General features: G+C 43.2%; 1 protein-coding gene and 1 non-coding gene across 6 annotated transcripts; both read left to right on the forward strand.

Moving 5' to 3' along the window:
- The first annotated feature begins 100 nt into the window (after positions 1 to 100).
- dnajc5ga (DnaJ (Hsp40) homolog, subfamily C, member 5 gamma a) lies at positions 101 to 11,559 on the forward strand. Of its 5 annotated transcripts, none has more exons than XM_034579287.1 (7): positions 158 to 361; positions 6,804 to 6,931; positions 7,516 to 7,729; positions 7,879 to 8,035; positions 8,958 to 9,136; positions 9,824 to 9,867; positions 10,403 to 11,559. In XM_034579287.1, exons 2-5 carry the CDS (start codon positions 6,813 to 6,815, stop codon positions 9,131 to 9,133), a joined length of 666 nt encoding a protein of 221 aa, XP_034435178.1. In that variant the 5' UTR covers positions 158 to 361; positions 6,804 to 6,812; the 3' UTR covers positions 9,134 to 9,136; positions 9,824 to 9,867; positions 10,403 to 11,559. The 5 variants fall into 5 exon arrangements, with proteins under 5 accessions (XP_034435179.1, XP_034435180.1, XP_034435178.1 ...); XM_034579284.1 differs by having other exon boundaries at positions 9,827 to 9,870; positions 10,405 to 11,559; XM_034579285.1 differs by having other exon boundaries at positions 9,827 to 9,867.
- A 4,199-nt stretch (positions 11,560 to 15,758) lies between these two features.
- trnaa-ugc lies at positions 15,759 to 15,830 on the forward strand. The gene has a single exon. It is a non-coding gene; the product is annotated as a tRNA-Ala (tRNA).
- The last annotated feature ends 20 nt before the right edge of the window (positions 15,831 to 15,850 follow it).

The following is a 15,850-nucleotide window of genomic DNA, read 5'->3' on the forward strand; positions in this document are numbered from 1 at the left end:
TGTAACCGCATCGTCGGGCTTTTGTTCCCTAATCAGCTGCAACATGAACAATCAGGGAACTGGACGACGAACGTGAGACATTAATAAAAACATGTGATTTCAGGATCTGCTCTTTGGACCGAGAGGAGGATTTTTGGGGGAAACCTTGAAAGCACCGCGTCGTCAGTCGGTTCCTGGAAGGAGGAAGAAGAAGAAGAGACCGGGCGGCCGCAGCAGCAGCAGCGGGCCACCACCTCTCCACACCCGGGCTAATTTCACCGCGTTCCCGAGCCTTTAACCGGGAGTTCAGCCCATCGGAACCGGATGCCTCTATGGTCCAGTTAACCTCCCGGCGAGACACACCGCGACCAGTTAGCACAAGGTGAGCTACTCCGACACTTCCAAATTAGCTAGCACACAGCTAAGCTAGCCGTCACGCTCGCCGGACTCCATTCGCAAATCCGCCAATTTAACGTGGACTCGCTTCTCGTCGTACCGTTAATTTCCGACCTGTACCACGGGCGTGACGGTCCCGGGGAACCACAGCCTCCAGGCTCCGTTCGGACTCGAGTCCAAACGCCATGTTCGATGTTCACGGTGTAAATTCACAGGGCGGTGGCAGCGACAATGTGAACGACTCTTAATGAGGATTCGCACCCTTTGTTCAATTGAATGTTGCATCGTTCGTGTATGCAACCTGCGCCGAATTGATCTGCGTGGCCGGGTTAGTGGTTTTGTAATGGTCGGGCAGAGTTTTGCGTGAGATTGTCGCGAACAGACAGGCGTGATTAGTGAAATTGGCGAATTCGTGAATGGGGTTTCGCATTGTCTGTGTCTAGCCGGACGCTTCGTGTAACGGGCCACAAGTGCCGACTGACATGTTTACACACGAATGCATGAAGTTCTGCTGGAGGAGACCCCTCCAGGCAGCCACACAGGTAGGGGAGCTAGCAGTGAGCTAACGGCTAGCCGCAGCATCAGGACTGAAAAGGCGAAGAAGAGACAGAACTCATGGGGGTGCAGGTGCCGTGATAGTGCGTGAAGAACCGGGTTGTAAAACCGAAAGTAACCGCTTCTCCTGTGCAGGCAGATTAGCAAAGGATTAGAGCTCCAACAAGGACAAACAGGCGACAATCACGCGGCGTCCCGCCTCCACCGGAGCGGACAGACGTCCCAGAACATCAGCCTGTTTCCCCGCAGAGCAACATGTGAACCCCCCCCCCCCAGGTCCAGGGTGTGATGCCCGAGGACTCATCAGCCCATGAGCACACGTTCAGATCTGCAGGACCAGTGGAGGAAACTGAGTTTTATGGCTCACATGTTAAAATCAGGTTCACGTGGGAGGTTGTGTTCATCCACTGACCTAATTATGGAAATCAAGTCTTTGTGTCTCCCAACATGTGCTCTCCCCCCCACCCCCCCCCCCCCCAAACAGATGTGGCCGATGCGATATTTCCGGTGATAAAAACATGACGGTTAACCACAAACCTCAGATTTCCTATCTCTTATGAGCAGAAGTGACATAAAACCTGCGTTGTAAGTCGGAGGCCCTGTTGGGCTGCGGTGGAGGAAGTATTCAGATCTTTAAAATAAGTAGTTTTACCCGCAGATTGATTATTTAAGATGTTTTAAGGGACGATCGGGTCCAGACTCTTTCCGGCCATTCGCAGGAGACGTTCACAACAACAGAAAACCCCCCCGAGCGATCAGGTGAAGGGTGCTGCAGCGTTCAGGACCAGGAAATAGTCTGTGGCGTAAATCAAGTGTTTTTGTTTGTAGCGCTCCGATCTCCTCATCTTTCCAAGTTGACATCTTCTTCAGCATCTCCCCGGTAGATGGTCCAGTCTGATGGTCGCTCAGTGTCCTCGAACTCTCAGTCAGGCTCCCCCCCGCTCCTCCTTATATGGTCACTTATGGTTTCAAAGAACAAGATGGCGCTGTGCAAAATAGCAAAGCTGGGGCTTCAGAGCGGCAGCTCACCGACCAATGGGTGACGTCACAGTGGGTCGACCCTCCCACGCAGCAGCAGTTGTTCTTCGTGCCACAGTTTGATCCCCACGTAATGAAGGTCCAGTGTCGTATCGACCGCCTCCTGGGCCCTGCACGCCATTTAGAGCGACTTCCCTTTCTTTTGTAGCTGCAGGCACTGGCAGCGCTAAGTAACTGCAGCCTTTGTTGTCATGCATGTGATTTTTTTCTTTCAGTGTGTGGTTTAGTATTCAGAATAAACAGATGCTTCTTAACAGACGTGGACACGATGAAGAACTTTTACTGTTGGGAAAGTGGAGCAGAAACAATCATAGATTCATAGAGATCTGAGTCTGTAGATGTTCTGCTAGTTTCCTGTTTGTTTGTTTGTTTGTTTGTTTGTTGGTTGGTTGGTGTCCAACTTTCTAACTAACTTAACTAGTTTGGTACCCTGACTTTTCAGTTTAGTCTGAGCTAAAAGAACAAGTGTTCTGCGTCTGCATCAAACTGAACCATGGTTTGGTTCGTTCACGGTTTGAAAACCTTTTTGTTCTGACTTTTGAATCAATTGCAGGAAGTTGAGACATTAAACAATAGAAGAAGAAGCAGAATCGTGTCGTTTGACACATGAAGTTTGTTTGAAGTTCGGACTTTGAGGTGTGAAACTGGACATTAGACTGTTTTGCTTGTAACTATGATGTTTAGTGTGGTTCATTGTGTGGAACGTTTTTGCATGTCTGTTGTTGCAGATACAGTTACACACACCTTAGAAAGCCGATGTTATTTTTAACTATAAAGATCTATTTTAAGAGCAACACAACTGACGGATCTTAAGAGCTGTTGTTCTCGCTGAATGAGAAGTTTCACGGGAGTCGTTGCCCTCGATCCTCAAATCTTTTTCTTCACTTGTGGTTTTGAAAAAAATCTTTCTTGAGCTGGCACAGGACTGAGATGTTTGAAGAGTTTACTTTTGTTCTCTTTACTAATAATAGATTTAAAAAATAATCATGGATGCTGGTAATTAATCCAGTGTGTTTGTGTCATTTATTTTTATACCGGCTGAAATTGATTTAGAATTGTTTTATACGGGTTTACATTAATGGACACTCATAACATTTTTGTAATCTTCTTTGAAAGGGATTTGGTGAGTGTATTTGTTTTACAAATATCTTGTCTTTTAGTCAGTGCTGTGACTCATGTTTATTTTTGGCGTTGTTTATTTTTTCCAGTTTGGATCATTTGCGATCAAACAAGCTGCTCAGTGACTTTGAGCTTGATGTTCTGTAATATTGCATCATATAAAGCCACGAGTTGTATATCAATGATGATATAAACCAAATTATTTCATTAAGAATGCACCAGATATACCAACAATGTCTCAGTAGATGCCTTTTCACAGCAGGAACTTTCCAGCAGATCTAGGAACCTTTGCTGAACTCCTTGCGCTTCCACCACAGGGACCAGGGTCTAAATGTGTGTGTGCTGCTGTTGTGTTTTTATATTTCATTATCATTCTATCGCTCCAGTTCATCTGATGAACGAGCACCATGTGTATAGATAGTTTAGTTTTTTAAGTCGACGCTGCAATGACTGCAGTTGGCTAATTAACCTAATAGAGCTGGCTCAGAGAGGCTCGATCGATTGGGAGCTGCAGGGGGACGGTGGGATCAGAGCAGCGTCTCCGAGGTTTTACATTAATTCAAATGTGTAAGGGCCTGGTTTCACTTTCCCGGTGGAACTGGGACCATGCAGGATGCTCCAAGGATGCGTGAAGTATTAACATCTGCTTCTTGGCCTCAGCCGACACGCCATCTGCGCCTGCAGCGCTTCCATCGTTCAGGAAAAAAAGAAAAGGCCTTTTTCATTTGCCCTTTGCAGCGTTTATTCCAGTCACTAGCCTGACAGGCTTTCTCTCTGTTCTTTAAATGCTGTCATTTAGCTTAAATTATACTCCAGAGTTAACAGATGCTTGACTGAAGTGACACCGTCAGAGCTGCTGCTCGGGCTGCAGCTAATAATTATCAATTAATCTGCAGATTTAGTCTTTTAAATATATTAATCAATTGGCTTTTACACCATCAAAGTGTTATATTGGTGTTATTTAAATCTTTTTGTTTGAAAATGTTTCTTTCATTGGAAAAAGCTCCTGATGTGACCCGAGTGACACTTGTACATTTGTGTAAAGAAGAAAATAGGTGCGTAGTGTCAGTTTAAACCTTCAAGTATAATATGTTGCAATTACAAATGCATGTGTGAAGCTTTATTTTTATTTTCACAACAGGCTCTGATCTAATCGGATGAAGGACTGTCAAAGCAAAGCTGCTTTGGTGCAGTGAATTATGATTCAGGGGATTTTCTTTGTTAAAAGCAGAAAAATGCCCATGAAGCACAAGCGTTGAGTCAGTGAGGCTGATTATCACCTGTCCTGCTCTCACTTCCTCTGGAAGACGCCCTCTGGATGGGGGATCTAATTTTAGCACATTAGAAGTTTGGGTGTGAACAAAGTGAAGCGCTGTTTGTGTTTGACTGGGAAGAACAGAGCAGATATTGTTGGAGTGTTTGTGTGTCTGAAACACTTTGCTGTCACAGTGTGGGGGAGGTTTACACTTTGAGTTTAAGATTAAATATTGAGCCGATCGCTTGATTCAAACGAGCCAATTGAAGATGTCGCCTGAAGAAAAGCTCTTTGAAATTCTGTCATTTTCTCCTCCAACGGGATTCTTGATTTCTTTGGCAAGCTTTTAGTTCAAAACAAATGAGATGGACAAATAATTGGTTGAAATACATCCATGTTTAACGATAAACTTCCAACGTCGTTACTGAAAGTTAAAGGAACTAAGTGGTGGTATCAAGGAAGGTGTATTTTATCTTACAGGGCACGGCACTGATTCATTTTTAAATAATCAACGAATGAATCTGATGGAAGATATTCAGGAGGAAACCGCTCTCCCCCTCAGCCGCTCTTTTCTCTTAATAACTTCAATAACTAAGATGAGAGGCTTTGGGGAAATAACAGAACCGTATTCAGGTCCTGTATAAGCTGGGGTCACTGTGTTATTTGTAATAATTGCGAGTTTTTAATCCTTTGTAAATCTGTCTTGTGTGTAAATTATAAAACAGAAGAGCTTAATAAGAGCGTTTTGCTCTGGGTTCGCTGCAGTCGACCGCACAGCCCGTACAGTACGACTCTCCCCCCGTCTTCGCTCTCCAGCACCTTCTGTTTGTCACCCAGCGGCACGGATCTGTGGATACATGCTTAGCTGGTCGGGGCGTGCGAGTGTTTGGCCAGACTCTGACCGGGACGTTGGCCCTCTCTGACATGGACTTGGACGGGTAATCTGTGAGATCAGCAAAATGTAATCTTCTTTGGTCAACGACCCGCACAGCATTATTTGTGCGGCTGAATAAGAGCCTGTGTGTGTGTTCAGTAAAGAGGAATCCTGCTGTTCATTGTAGATGTGAGACACTTTGTGGACATTAGCGAGTTCCCTGTGACACGTTACTGACAATTAGAGCACGACTGATGTGGAGTTTTGGCGGCTGCGGCCAATACCGATGTTAAGAAGTAAAAAATTCGCAATAGTGATATATATATTACAAATACAACCAAATATATTGAACTTGAATTAAGAAAAAAAACATTTATTTATGTAAAACGTGAACATAAATACACATCTTTTCTTGTTTATTCTGTGAAATGAAAGTTGAACATAATCTTCACACTAATCGTTGGTTAGAGCCCCGGTAATCTGTATGTGTGTAGACGCCTGGAGGAGACGCTGCTGCTCACAGCTCAGCTCAGATGAAAGAACCACGTGGACTAGAATAAGGTGTGAGAGCAGACACACCAGGGAGGATCGGTTCCTCTCGAACACCGTGGAGAGTAAAGCTCTGCGCTGATTACAATCCTGCTTGTGATGCTGTTCAGTCGATACAGGCTCATTACGAACCCCCCCCCCCCCCCCTCTACCATTGCAGTACAATTGGTTTATATGGGAATTACCATCATAATCCTGGTCTTTGTTAACAGGAGGTGGGATTGACACAGTGGGCGATCATGTGTCTTCACTTGAAGAACAGTTGGTCTAAATCAATATTTAAGTTTTACTGTATTCATTCATTTGAATTGTTGGGGGGGAAACGATGTAGGACCTAGACTACGTGTTTTTGTCCTGTTTATTGCATTGTTGAGTGGATATTCTTAAAGTGAAAGTACAATGTAGTTTAATTCTATTGCTTTATGTAAGGATGTGTTATGGGGCTTCAAGTAACTGTTGTAAAATTAATAATCTTTTAATTGTTTGTTCTTTAAAATGTCAGAAACTATTACATACTCATTAAACAGCTCGTTTTGACCAATAAACAGCAGTTGAAAATTAAAAAAATTCGTTGCTCGACTAAGCAAACAAGCAATAATGTTTTTCTTCTCTAGTGGATGATGTCAGACCATTGACTGTAAACAAAGATGGACGACACATCTCCACTCTTGTTTCACAAAAAGATGCTAAAATATCGCAGGATGTGTGTTTGTAGTTCGGTCTGTGCCATCCACTAACATGGAGGAGGTGGGACTTTTTCCCTTAACTTCAGGAAACCGTCTTCACTTCAGTGCCGTTCTGAAAGCAGCTTACACTTCTGAAACCTTCACCTCTGCACTATATGACTCACAATCTATACAAAGCACTCCAGGCTTCTCCCTCAGCAAACAGCAGCAGTGGGAAGTTTCCACAAACGGATGTTATCGCTCTCTCAGCAGAGTGTTGATGCTGCTGTGCTCAATCCTGCTTCGTTACGTGGTCTTAAATAATGAGTCGTAATGATGTTTGATTCATTTTTTTATTTTTCTTAATCGACAGAGGTGAGCCATGGCTGAACCAAACGCCTCCCGTCCCCAAAGGAAGATGTCCACAGCTGGGGAGAGTGTGTACAAGGTGCTAGGGCTGGAGAAAGGAGCGACTGCTGAGGACATCAAGAAAGCGTACAGGTGAGCGCGCAGCAATGTGAAGTATTACTCAACTTTTTAAGCCGTCTCAGTCGACTGGATTAGTTTGTGCAGAGTAGACGGGGTAATGGCACCGTAATTATTACATCAGGTATTTCCTTAATCCTTCACTTGAATAATCGTGTTCCTTGTCGTGTTGGAAAATGCGTCTCATAAATGGCCTTAAGTCGTATTCCTGCAGAGTAAGTTTCTCCCTGTGAAGAGAAACTGACAGGAAACGTTTTGCTTGCAAGAAAATAATGATTTTCCTCATTTAGAAATAATCTATTCTTGTTTGTTTGTTAATAAAAGCACGTATAATGTTTAATTATCAGAAATTCATCTATAAAATATTGTAAATAAGACCAAGTCATGATTTCAACTTGAATTTTGTGGGTTTTCTGTTTATCTGAATTTGATCTGGTGGTAGAACCAGCAACCTTTCATTTAAATCCTCTCCCTGAGTAAACAGGACCAATGAGATGTTTAATTATTTGTTATTCATGAACAAGCTAAAGAAATAAATACCAGATTTGAACCCTTCAACACGACGTCTCATTATTTTGTTTCTCCTTCTGTTCTGTTAGAAAACTAGCACTGAAGTACCATCCGGACAAGAACCCGGACAACCCGGAGGCGGCGGATAAGTTTAAGGAGATCAACAACGCCAACTCTATTTTAAATGATGAGACCAAGAGGAAGATTTACGACGAGTACGGCTCCATGGGCCTGTATGTGTCCGAGCAGTTTGGAGAGGAAAGCGTCAAATACTACTTCCTTATGTCCAAATGGTGGTTTAAGGTACGTGCGTATCGTCTCTGTGGGTTTCAAACGGCTCCTACAGATGATTGTGTCTTCTGATGGTTCCTGAGGAGGTACAGACGGTTGTATCTCCGCCTCCTGCCACGAGGCTGAACCTTGCTCCTCTCTGTGTGTGTTCACTCCTGCAGGGTCTGGTTCTGTGCTGTACACTGTTCACCTGCTGCTGCTGTTGCTGCTGCTGCTGTTTCTGCTGTGGGAAGTGTAAACCACCTGATGACGATGACAACTACCAGTACGTGGACCCTGAGGACCTGGAGGCCCAGATCAAAGCAGAGCAGGACGGAGGTGAGAGCTCGGGGGGGGGGTGAGGTGGTAGTTTAACATCGTGTTGAGAGATTATTAATGTTGTGAATATTCCTGTTACTCTGGACTGCATCTTCTGTCTTTGTGATTGACTGTTCATCAGTGACTGTGCATTTGGGAGACGATAAAACATCCAACAAGACGACAACTTAACGATCCTCTGTTATCTGAGTAGATTTATCATGAATACAAACAGGCAGGAAATGAGCTCCTTGAACTGGCGAGCTGTTAACGCACCTTCCCCTCGGTCCATTAACCATAGTGCATCATGAAAGTTTTAGATTCTTTAACTATAGACTATATTTTGTGTAAAAAGAATCATTTACTTTGGTTTACCACACACGTGGGACTTTTTAACATTTAACATCCTCCGTCTCCTTTAAAACATGAAGTGTGAAGAGAACAAAGTTGTATTGTAATTTTTCAGCTGTACGAGCTCAGCAGATTAAACAGATTAAATGTCTGATCACGGCTGTTATTCAATGGCTGAAATCTGAGAAACAAAACAGAAATCCAAAGATTTCTTCAGCTCAGACACGAAACCAAACATTAGTATTAGACTTAGGACCAATCATGACTTGAATTGTTGCCTCGCACTAATAACATGTGTCCAAGTGGTGGTTTGAGGTGTGAGCACATCTTCTCTGTGGATTTCAAAAGACTCCAACAGTCGAATTGTTGAATTGTAAGTGTTCTGTGAAATAAAAGTTTTCATATCCGCAATCAATCTTAAATGCTGATATATCAATTGTTGGGGATTCATTTGTTTTGTGTGTATTGTTGTTGAAAATGTGTCTGAACGGTGCTGAGAGGCGAACCGACGTCAGCCCATGTTATTCTGTCTTATTTAATGTAACTTGCTCTCACACCGCAGGCTTCTTGTCTTCATGCTCCAACCCAACAGGTAACACAGTAATCATAGGCCAGCCCAAATCTAACCTGGCTCCAGAAAGCTCAGAAGGCCAGAGTCAGCCCATTCCCCTGCCGCTGGCCATGCCGCCAGCCGAGCCCAAGTCGCCGACCTCGGCCTGTCCAGCGGGGGCAGAAAACCCCGGAGAGACTTTACCAGAGTCGAAATGACTCGTAAGAGCCACGTCGTCCACGTTGTGTGTCGCCCTGTCTTCCATCGTGTGTTGTCTTGTGTGTCAGCTGTTGCCGGGCCGCACTGTTCAGCTTCCTCACGCATCCATAACAAACCGCCCATGTTGTCCAGTCACCACCGTCACGCATATTCACCGCAGCGGCCGCCATGTTGCTGAAGTCGTCTCGTACCTGCATGTGTCTTCACACTGTCCTGTTGTCACGTTGTGCCTGAAGAGCTCCGTCACAGAATGAGCATGGCTGAATTATGTGTTGTAACTTCCTGTTTGTCGTATTGTTGACACGTTTATATGGAATTCTTTTGTACTAACGACTTGTGTTTGATACTTGTGTGTTTTATCTGTTCAGTGAGAGGGGGAAACTAAAGGAAGCTACTGAGACAGAACACAGTGATATTTCAGATGCAGATATTTATTCATATTTAGATGTAAAAAAACAAATTACAGGCAAAATAGATTTTTCCTTATTCAAATTTCAAATATTTGACTTCAAATCCCAGCCTGTTGCAAACGTTTTGAAAACGTCAACTTGTCTGCGTGAAACCTGTTCAATGGTTCGTCTCTTTGGGTCTAAAGATTTCTAGAGAGAGGAGATTAGAGCTGTTTTTGCCTTTCGTCTGTATTTTTATGAATGAAGTAGAGATGACACATTCGTTCTCGTCTCCTCCGGCAGGAAAGTGACGGTGTGGATGAGCCTCGACGAGCAGAAGCAGATGGGTATGAAACTGTCATTTCTGCATTTATCCAAACATCCATTCACTCTCACATTCACACCTTTACAATCAATTTAGAGTCTCCAATTAACCAAACCCCAGTCTGCATGTCCTCGGACTGGGAGGAAGCTGAAACAAACCCACACAGGGACAAACTCCACAATGATCTTTATTTCTGTACATGTACTGTAATTCAGCTTCCTCAAAAACAGCTTGAAGCTCTTTAGCCTGTAGAGAATTGTGCGATTCGTATTGACCCTGGTTTCAGAAATATTAATCAATTGATTCCAAAGTCTTATCACCTCACATTCTCCTCTTATTGATCCAGGAAGCATAATTCAGTATAGGAGAAACGCAAACATCATAAAGATGCGAGTAAGTAAAATACCCAAGTTCCTTATATATTTTAAACTTGTTGACAACAGACCCTAACGCTCTTCCAACTGAACCTGCCACGATTTAAATTCCGACCGCTCCTGTGTTGCTGTTGATTCTGTTTCTCCGCTTCACTCTGATCTCTGCTTCTCTCGCCCTTCAGCCTTCCGAGCCCCCGTTACGACCCTGCCACATACGACTGCTGCCGGACATCCAGAAACCCAGAGATCCACCAGCCAGCCCCAGCCCTCGCCCCATAACCCAGCTCCTCCTCCTCCTCCCACTGGACCACACCTGCCAAGTGGGCCCTCGAAGGCTCTCGGCCCACCTCCACTGAACTCGAACTGTGGAGGAGTATTCATGTAAATCAAACCACTAGCCGCGCTCAGTGAGAACTTCATGCCAACCTAGTAAAAAAATGAGGCATCTGGCCATTCTTTAATGAATCCCCCCCCCGCCACAGTCCAACCTGGGGTGGGTGTGTCCACTTGTCCTGGGCTATGAATATGGGAATATGAGGGGACAAAAAAAAAAAACATGGTGGATCCTCTTATTTATCCACTATCCAGAGAAAGACTGGAATTGTCTCCATCTCCCATCGCTCCCAGTCTCCCTCTGTTCTGGACTATCAGGAGCGTATTTTTTACATTTCTTCTGCTTAAATTATTTTGCCCTTCAAAAAGAAAAGCCACGAAGGCGAGTGGTCAATTAACTCCTGTATGAAATTGTACAAATCATCTGAGACCAGCAGCGCAACGGAAACCACACATCTCCTCCTCTTCCTCTCGTCTCAAGGAACAATGGACTTCAGTTAAATGTTGCATCACTGCCCTCTAACGCTCGTTGTTTCATGGTTTGAAAAGATGTTTCAAAGGAGGCGTTGACAGTTGAGGGTGGAAGTCACGACTGCATTTCACACAAACACACAATCTGAAGATGTGACGCAGCAGAAGTGACTGCAGGTGCGACGCCCACGGATTATGTGTGTTGTTAAAAATGTCTGCGCCAAAACCTGGAGATGCAAGATGCCGAGGAGCGGAGTCGATTCTCACTTTCCCCTCCGTGCATGCATTTCTGTCCGGATGCATGCCCCCTAACTGTACAGCACTGGAATTACCCGACCACAGGTCATGGAAGAACTGCCGACTCAAACCTTACAAACTCTGGTTACACACTTCATCCTGTATACAAACACACACTTGTACCAGCCAACATGTCATTGTGTGCCACCCTTGGCTTCAAGAAGTATAACCCCCCCCCCAGCGTAATCTATATCTCTAGGTGGGCGATAACAGATGCCATACCATGAAAAACAAAGCGTCAAAGATATAAATGGAAACGACTTTGAATTAATTCTGTTTTGTCAACACTACATTATTACTCTTCTTTTGTTGCAGACTAAGGCTACATCCACACAACTAGGTTTTCGTTTGTTGACACACTACATGTACGCCTGGCGTCCAGAATACTCCGGAGTTTGTTTTCTCAGATTCATCAGGCTTCTATCACATGACCCCCCCCCCCCCCCGGCCACCAGTGTAGAACCCAAGATGGAGAATCCATTACAAGTGTTACTGACCCTGTTGTGCAGTTAAATTCTGTATTTGACAACGATACAACTGTTTACATGTGGAGGAGACGAGAGTTTGTTCGAGCGACGCGAGTGGTCACATGACGCGTGATTTTAAAACTGATACGGAGCCGAAACGCTCGCGTGAAACTCCACTTTCATTTGAAAACGTTGTAGCATGGATGTAGCCTTGTTTCGTAGACCAAAGCTAACAGCTCCATGTAGCCAGCCGACCCCTCACGAGTCGGGTGGAGGCTGATGCCATTTGCTCTGTAAGCCACAGTTCTGTTTGTCAAAGTTTTGTGTCATTTGCGTTTTAGGTGAAGCGAGTCTGATGCCACCTCATTATCTTTTCTGTCTTTTTGCCTCTTTTCTTCCGGAACAAAAGAAAACAATAGACTTTAAAGTGACTTGATTATCTATAACCTCAGGTCCACAGTCACTGAGGATGCATTAGTCTCCTAATTTGATTGCACTGAGTTTAATTCACTTGGCTCTGGAACAGCTCTGAGCAAGCAATCGATCATATTGTAAATTTCAGGCCTCGCTCATTAAGTCCTGCACCTTGTCTTTAATTAAATAATTAATCTTAAATCAGCTCTAAATTCAGTTTCTGAAGGCACCCAAACTCTAACCAAATTAGTGTAATCCTGCTATCTAACGAATGCTGCTAGCTAACCAGCTGCTAGCTGTAGCATAACGTTTGGTTACAGACGTCAGAGTGGAATCAGTCGTCTTCTCTTGAAGAAAGAAAAGAGGCACAAAACTGTCCTTTTTAAAATTGGGCTTATTTGAAAAGGCTTTTTGAAAACATCTCGTCTGACGCACATCTTGCTGCCGTGCCATCGTTCAGGATTGTGTGACAAACATTGCTTAATTGTCCGTGTGGAGTTGTGTTGCTTCTAGGTCTTTTTTGTTTTATGAGTTTTAAAAGAAATGTTTTCCCTCTTACAGTGGCGGGTGAAACTTTAAGGTTAATCCTTCATTCTTTTTCTCCTCCCATGATAAATAAAGTCCACAGTGCGTCTGTCTAGTAAATGTGAAGCTCGTCTCTCGGCTGCTGAAACTCTTCACTCCCGCCCAGTGAACTGCAGTAAACTAACGTAGACTCACACGTAGGAGCAGCTTTGTTTCATGTCTTTGAATCACAACCTGCTCGTAAACCAGCTGAGATCTGTTTCTTTATCCTGTCTTTGACATATCAGCTTGTATTTCTCTGTGGAACTGTCTGCAAACTTAAAGGTCATTATTTCATATGATTATTTTATTTTATATTTTTTACCATCAATAGCCAAAACCTGTTTTAATTACGAGAGCGTCTAGTTACATTTCAGGTCTTGAATTTTCTTCAAATCTTCTCAAATGAACTCACTTCAGTATAACAGCGATGAGGTGAAAGCAGACTGGTTATTTATTGTTTTTTAATTGTTGTAAATAACTCATGAAACAGCAAAATTAATGACAATAATTCCTTATTGTTAATAGACAGTTTGTATGAATTAATGTCTGTTATAACAGCGTACATGCATTTTTACTTTGTATTTATATTGCATAGAATTACCATGACTTAAATTTAATAATACTAACATTGACGTCTGCAGGAGGTCAACTTAATGATCAACTTTTTGGTTTCATCGTAGGTCATAATCCCTGCCTCCTCTATGTTGGTTGATGGGACATGCATCAAACTTCAAAAGAACACGTTAAATACATTTTTATCAAAGTTGGTTTCTCTAGTTTTTAGGTCGTTCTTATCACACAGATGTTTGTTCATGTTTCTGACAAGTTTGGAGATAATTAGTTATTTGATGATAAAAAACTGAGTGAAACGTCATGATTGACAGATGAGACTGACTCCTGATTGGTCGAGCGCATGTATCGATGGGACCTAGCTGCCATGGCTCCACCCCCCGGGTCACTGCTGTGACCGTGTCCGTGACATTTGGGCTTAACTTCTGGATTGTGGGAGCACAGACTTTAAGTTCCCGTGTGTATCTCAGACTATATAAAGATGCACAACACGTCTCCTCTTCCTCTTGAACAAAAACAAAGCTGAAATATCTCACATGCTGGTGCCATCTTTTTGCACTGTGGTGTGAAGCCACGGTATCGAACTACCGCTTATACACTCACTCGACCAATTGCAAGTCAGTGTCAGCCGTCAATCTTGACATTTTACCATGTTTGTACATCATCAAATGACAAATTAAAACCAAACTTTATTAGAAACAGTAACACTTAAACAATCATCAGTGTGATGAGGTCTACGTACAATGGCAGAAACCATCTCTTGGAAACATTTATTTGTGTGTGTCCCATCTGCTAACATGGAGGACGCGGGGGTTTGTAACCTATACTGCAGCCAGCCAGCAGGGGGCGTCACGTCGTCCATTTTAAAGTCATCAACACATCGTGGAGCGAACGTTCTTCCTTCGACTTCCTCGCTCTCTGCTGGGAAGTTGTTCAGTGGTACAATCTTCTAAAAGAAGTTTTTTTCTTTTCTTCAGTGTCAAGAAACTATTAAATTGAAAAAATGAGTCGACCAGCACGAGGAAGACGTTTTATCATTTTAGGTGACGTTTTAATTTTTTATGTTTTTCTTTTGGCTGTGGACGATCTGTAAATGAGTTATTAATGAAATTCAACCAAATAAAAAACAACGGGGATTTTATAACTTCCTTTGTCTTGTATTTGTACTTGATTGTGAAAACTGTGATAATCAAACGTGGACGTGCAGCAAAGACGAGGACAGAAGAGCTGGACAAAGATAAACAAACATAAATATGACTTGTAAAAAAAAGATATAGTTCAGTAAATGGTGAACATATCGAAAAAATACACAGCGAGCTACAACAAATTTTTACGATGTCTATATTACAAGTGTAGAGAGAGTGCTGCAATAAATATTACATAATAAAAGTTTCCTTGTGTAGATACAGGAGCCGGTTATGATTCATATGTTCCACCTGCCTGTAATTATATTTGACAAGTCTTTGAGGACGTAAACGTATAGAAAATATATTGCACACTTTGAGTTTTAAACTAAATACACTTTGTTGGTTGTTGGATATTTTACACCAGTGACTTGGTAAATGAGCAGCTTCAGGAGCTCCAGTGTTTTCTCTGGGCGAGAGGGTTCACAATTTAAAATCCCTGTTATGCCGCAGTCCATTTCTTTTAGATTCAAATAACCTTTGACCTTTAAAATCTTATCAGTTCATCTTTGAGTCTAAATGAACATTAGTGCCACAGTTGAAGAGGTTCTCTGGAAGCGTTCTTAAGATGACGTGTTCAGAGGGAATAAAGAGTTTTGTGAGCTCGGTTCTTCTTTGAGTTCAAGTGAGGGTTTGTACCAAATTTGAAGAAATTCCTTCGAGGCGTTCTTGAGATATCGTGTTCACAGGAATGGGACGGACGGCCTGAAAACATCATTCCTCCAGCCGCTGACCAACCGATCAATACCTTCGTGTCACTGACGACACCCTGAAGTCAGACTGGTCGTGAATAGATGAATAACTCTGTGTTTGTATGTTTAGCTCTCACAACAGCGGCCCTCTGCCCCCGAGCCTATAAATAGTGATGTAATCCCATTAGTGGCTTAGTCTACTTAGCCGACTCCATTTTGTTGATTGGTAAATACGTCTTGTGCTGAACGGACAGACTCCACCGCTGTCTCCTGCACTCATCAGGAAGCTGTCAGAGGTCAGAGGTCAGAGGGACTCCAGGGTTACACCAGTGTTTACTGTATATACACGTCTCATTCATTTCTAATTCATCTTAGTTTATTGTTTTTCCTTTTGACAACAGTGGGATGTTGTTTCATGATTTTTATTTATCTTTGCACAAAAGGATTTAATCTGAATATTTAAAAGGAAAAACAAGTCTTAAACATTACACAATGGTATATGATAGCTTAAATATACCTTTCCCCGCCCTACTGCCCACACGGGGATGTAGCTCAGTGGTAGAGCGCATGCTTTGCATGTATGAGGCCCCGGGTTCAATCCCCGGCATCTCCACTCTTTTCCTCTTTTTCCTC

This window comes from Hippoglossus hippoglossus, chromosome 24, assembly GCF_009819705.1.
Source record: "Hippoglossus hippoglossus isolate fHipHip1 chromosome 24, fHipHip1.pri, whole genome shotgun sequence".
NCBI lineage: Eukaryota > Metazoa > Chordata > Actinopteri > Pleuronectiformes > Pleuronectidae > Hippoglossus > Hippoglossus hippoglossus.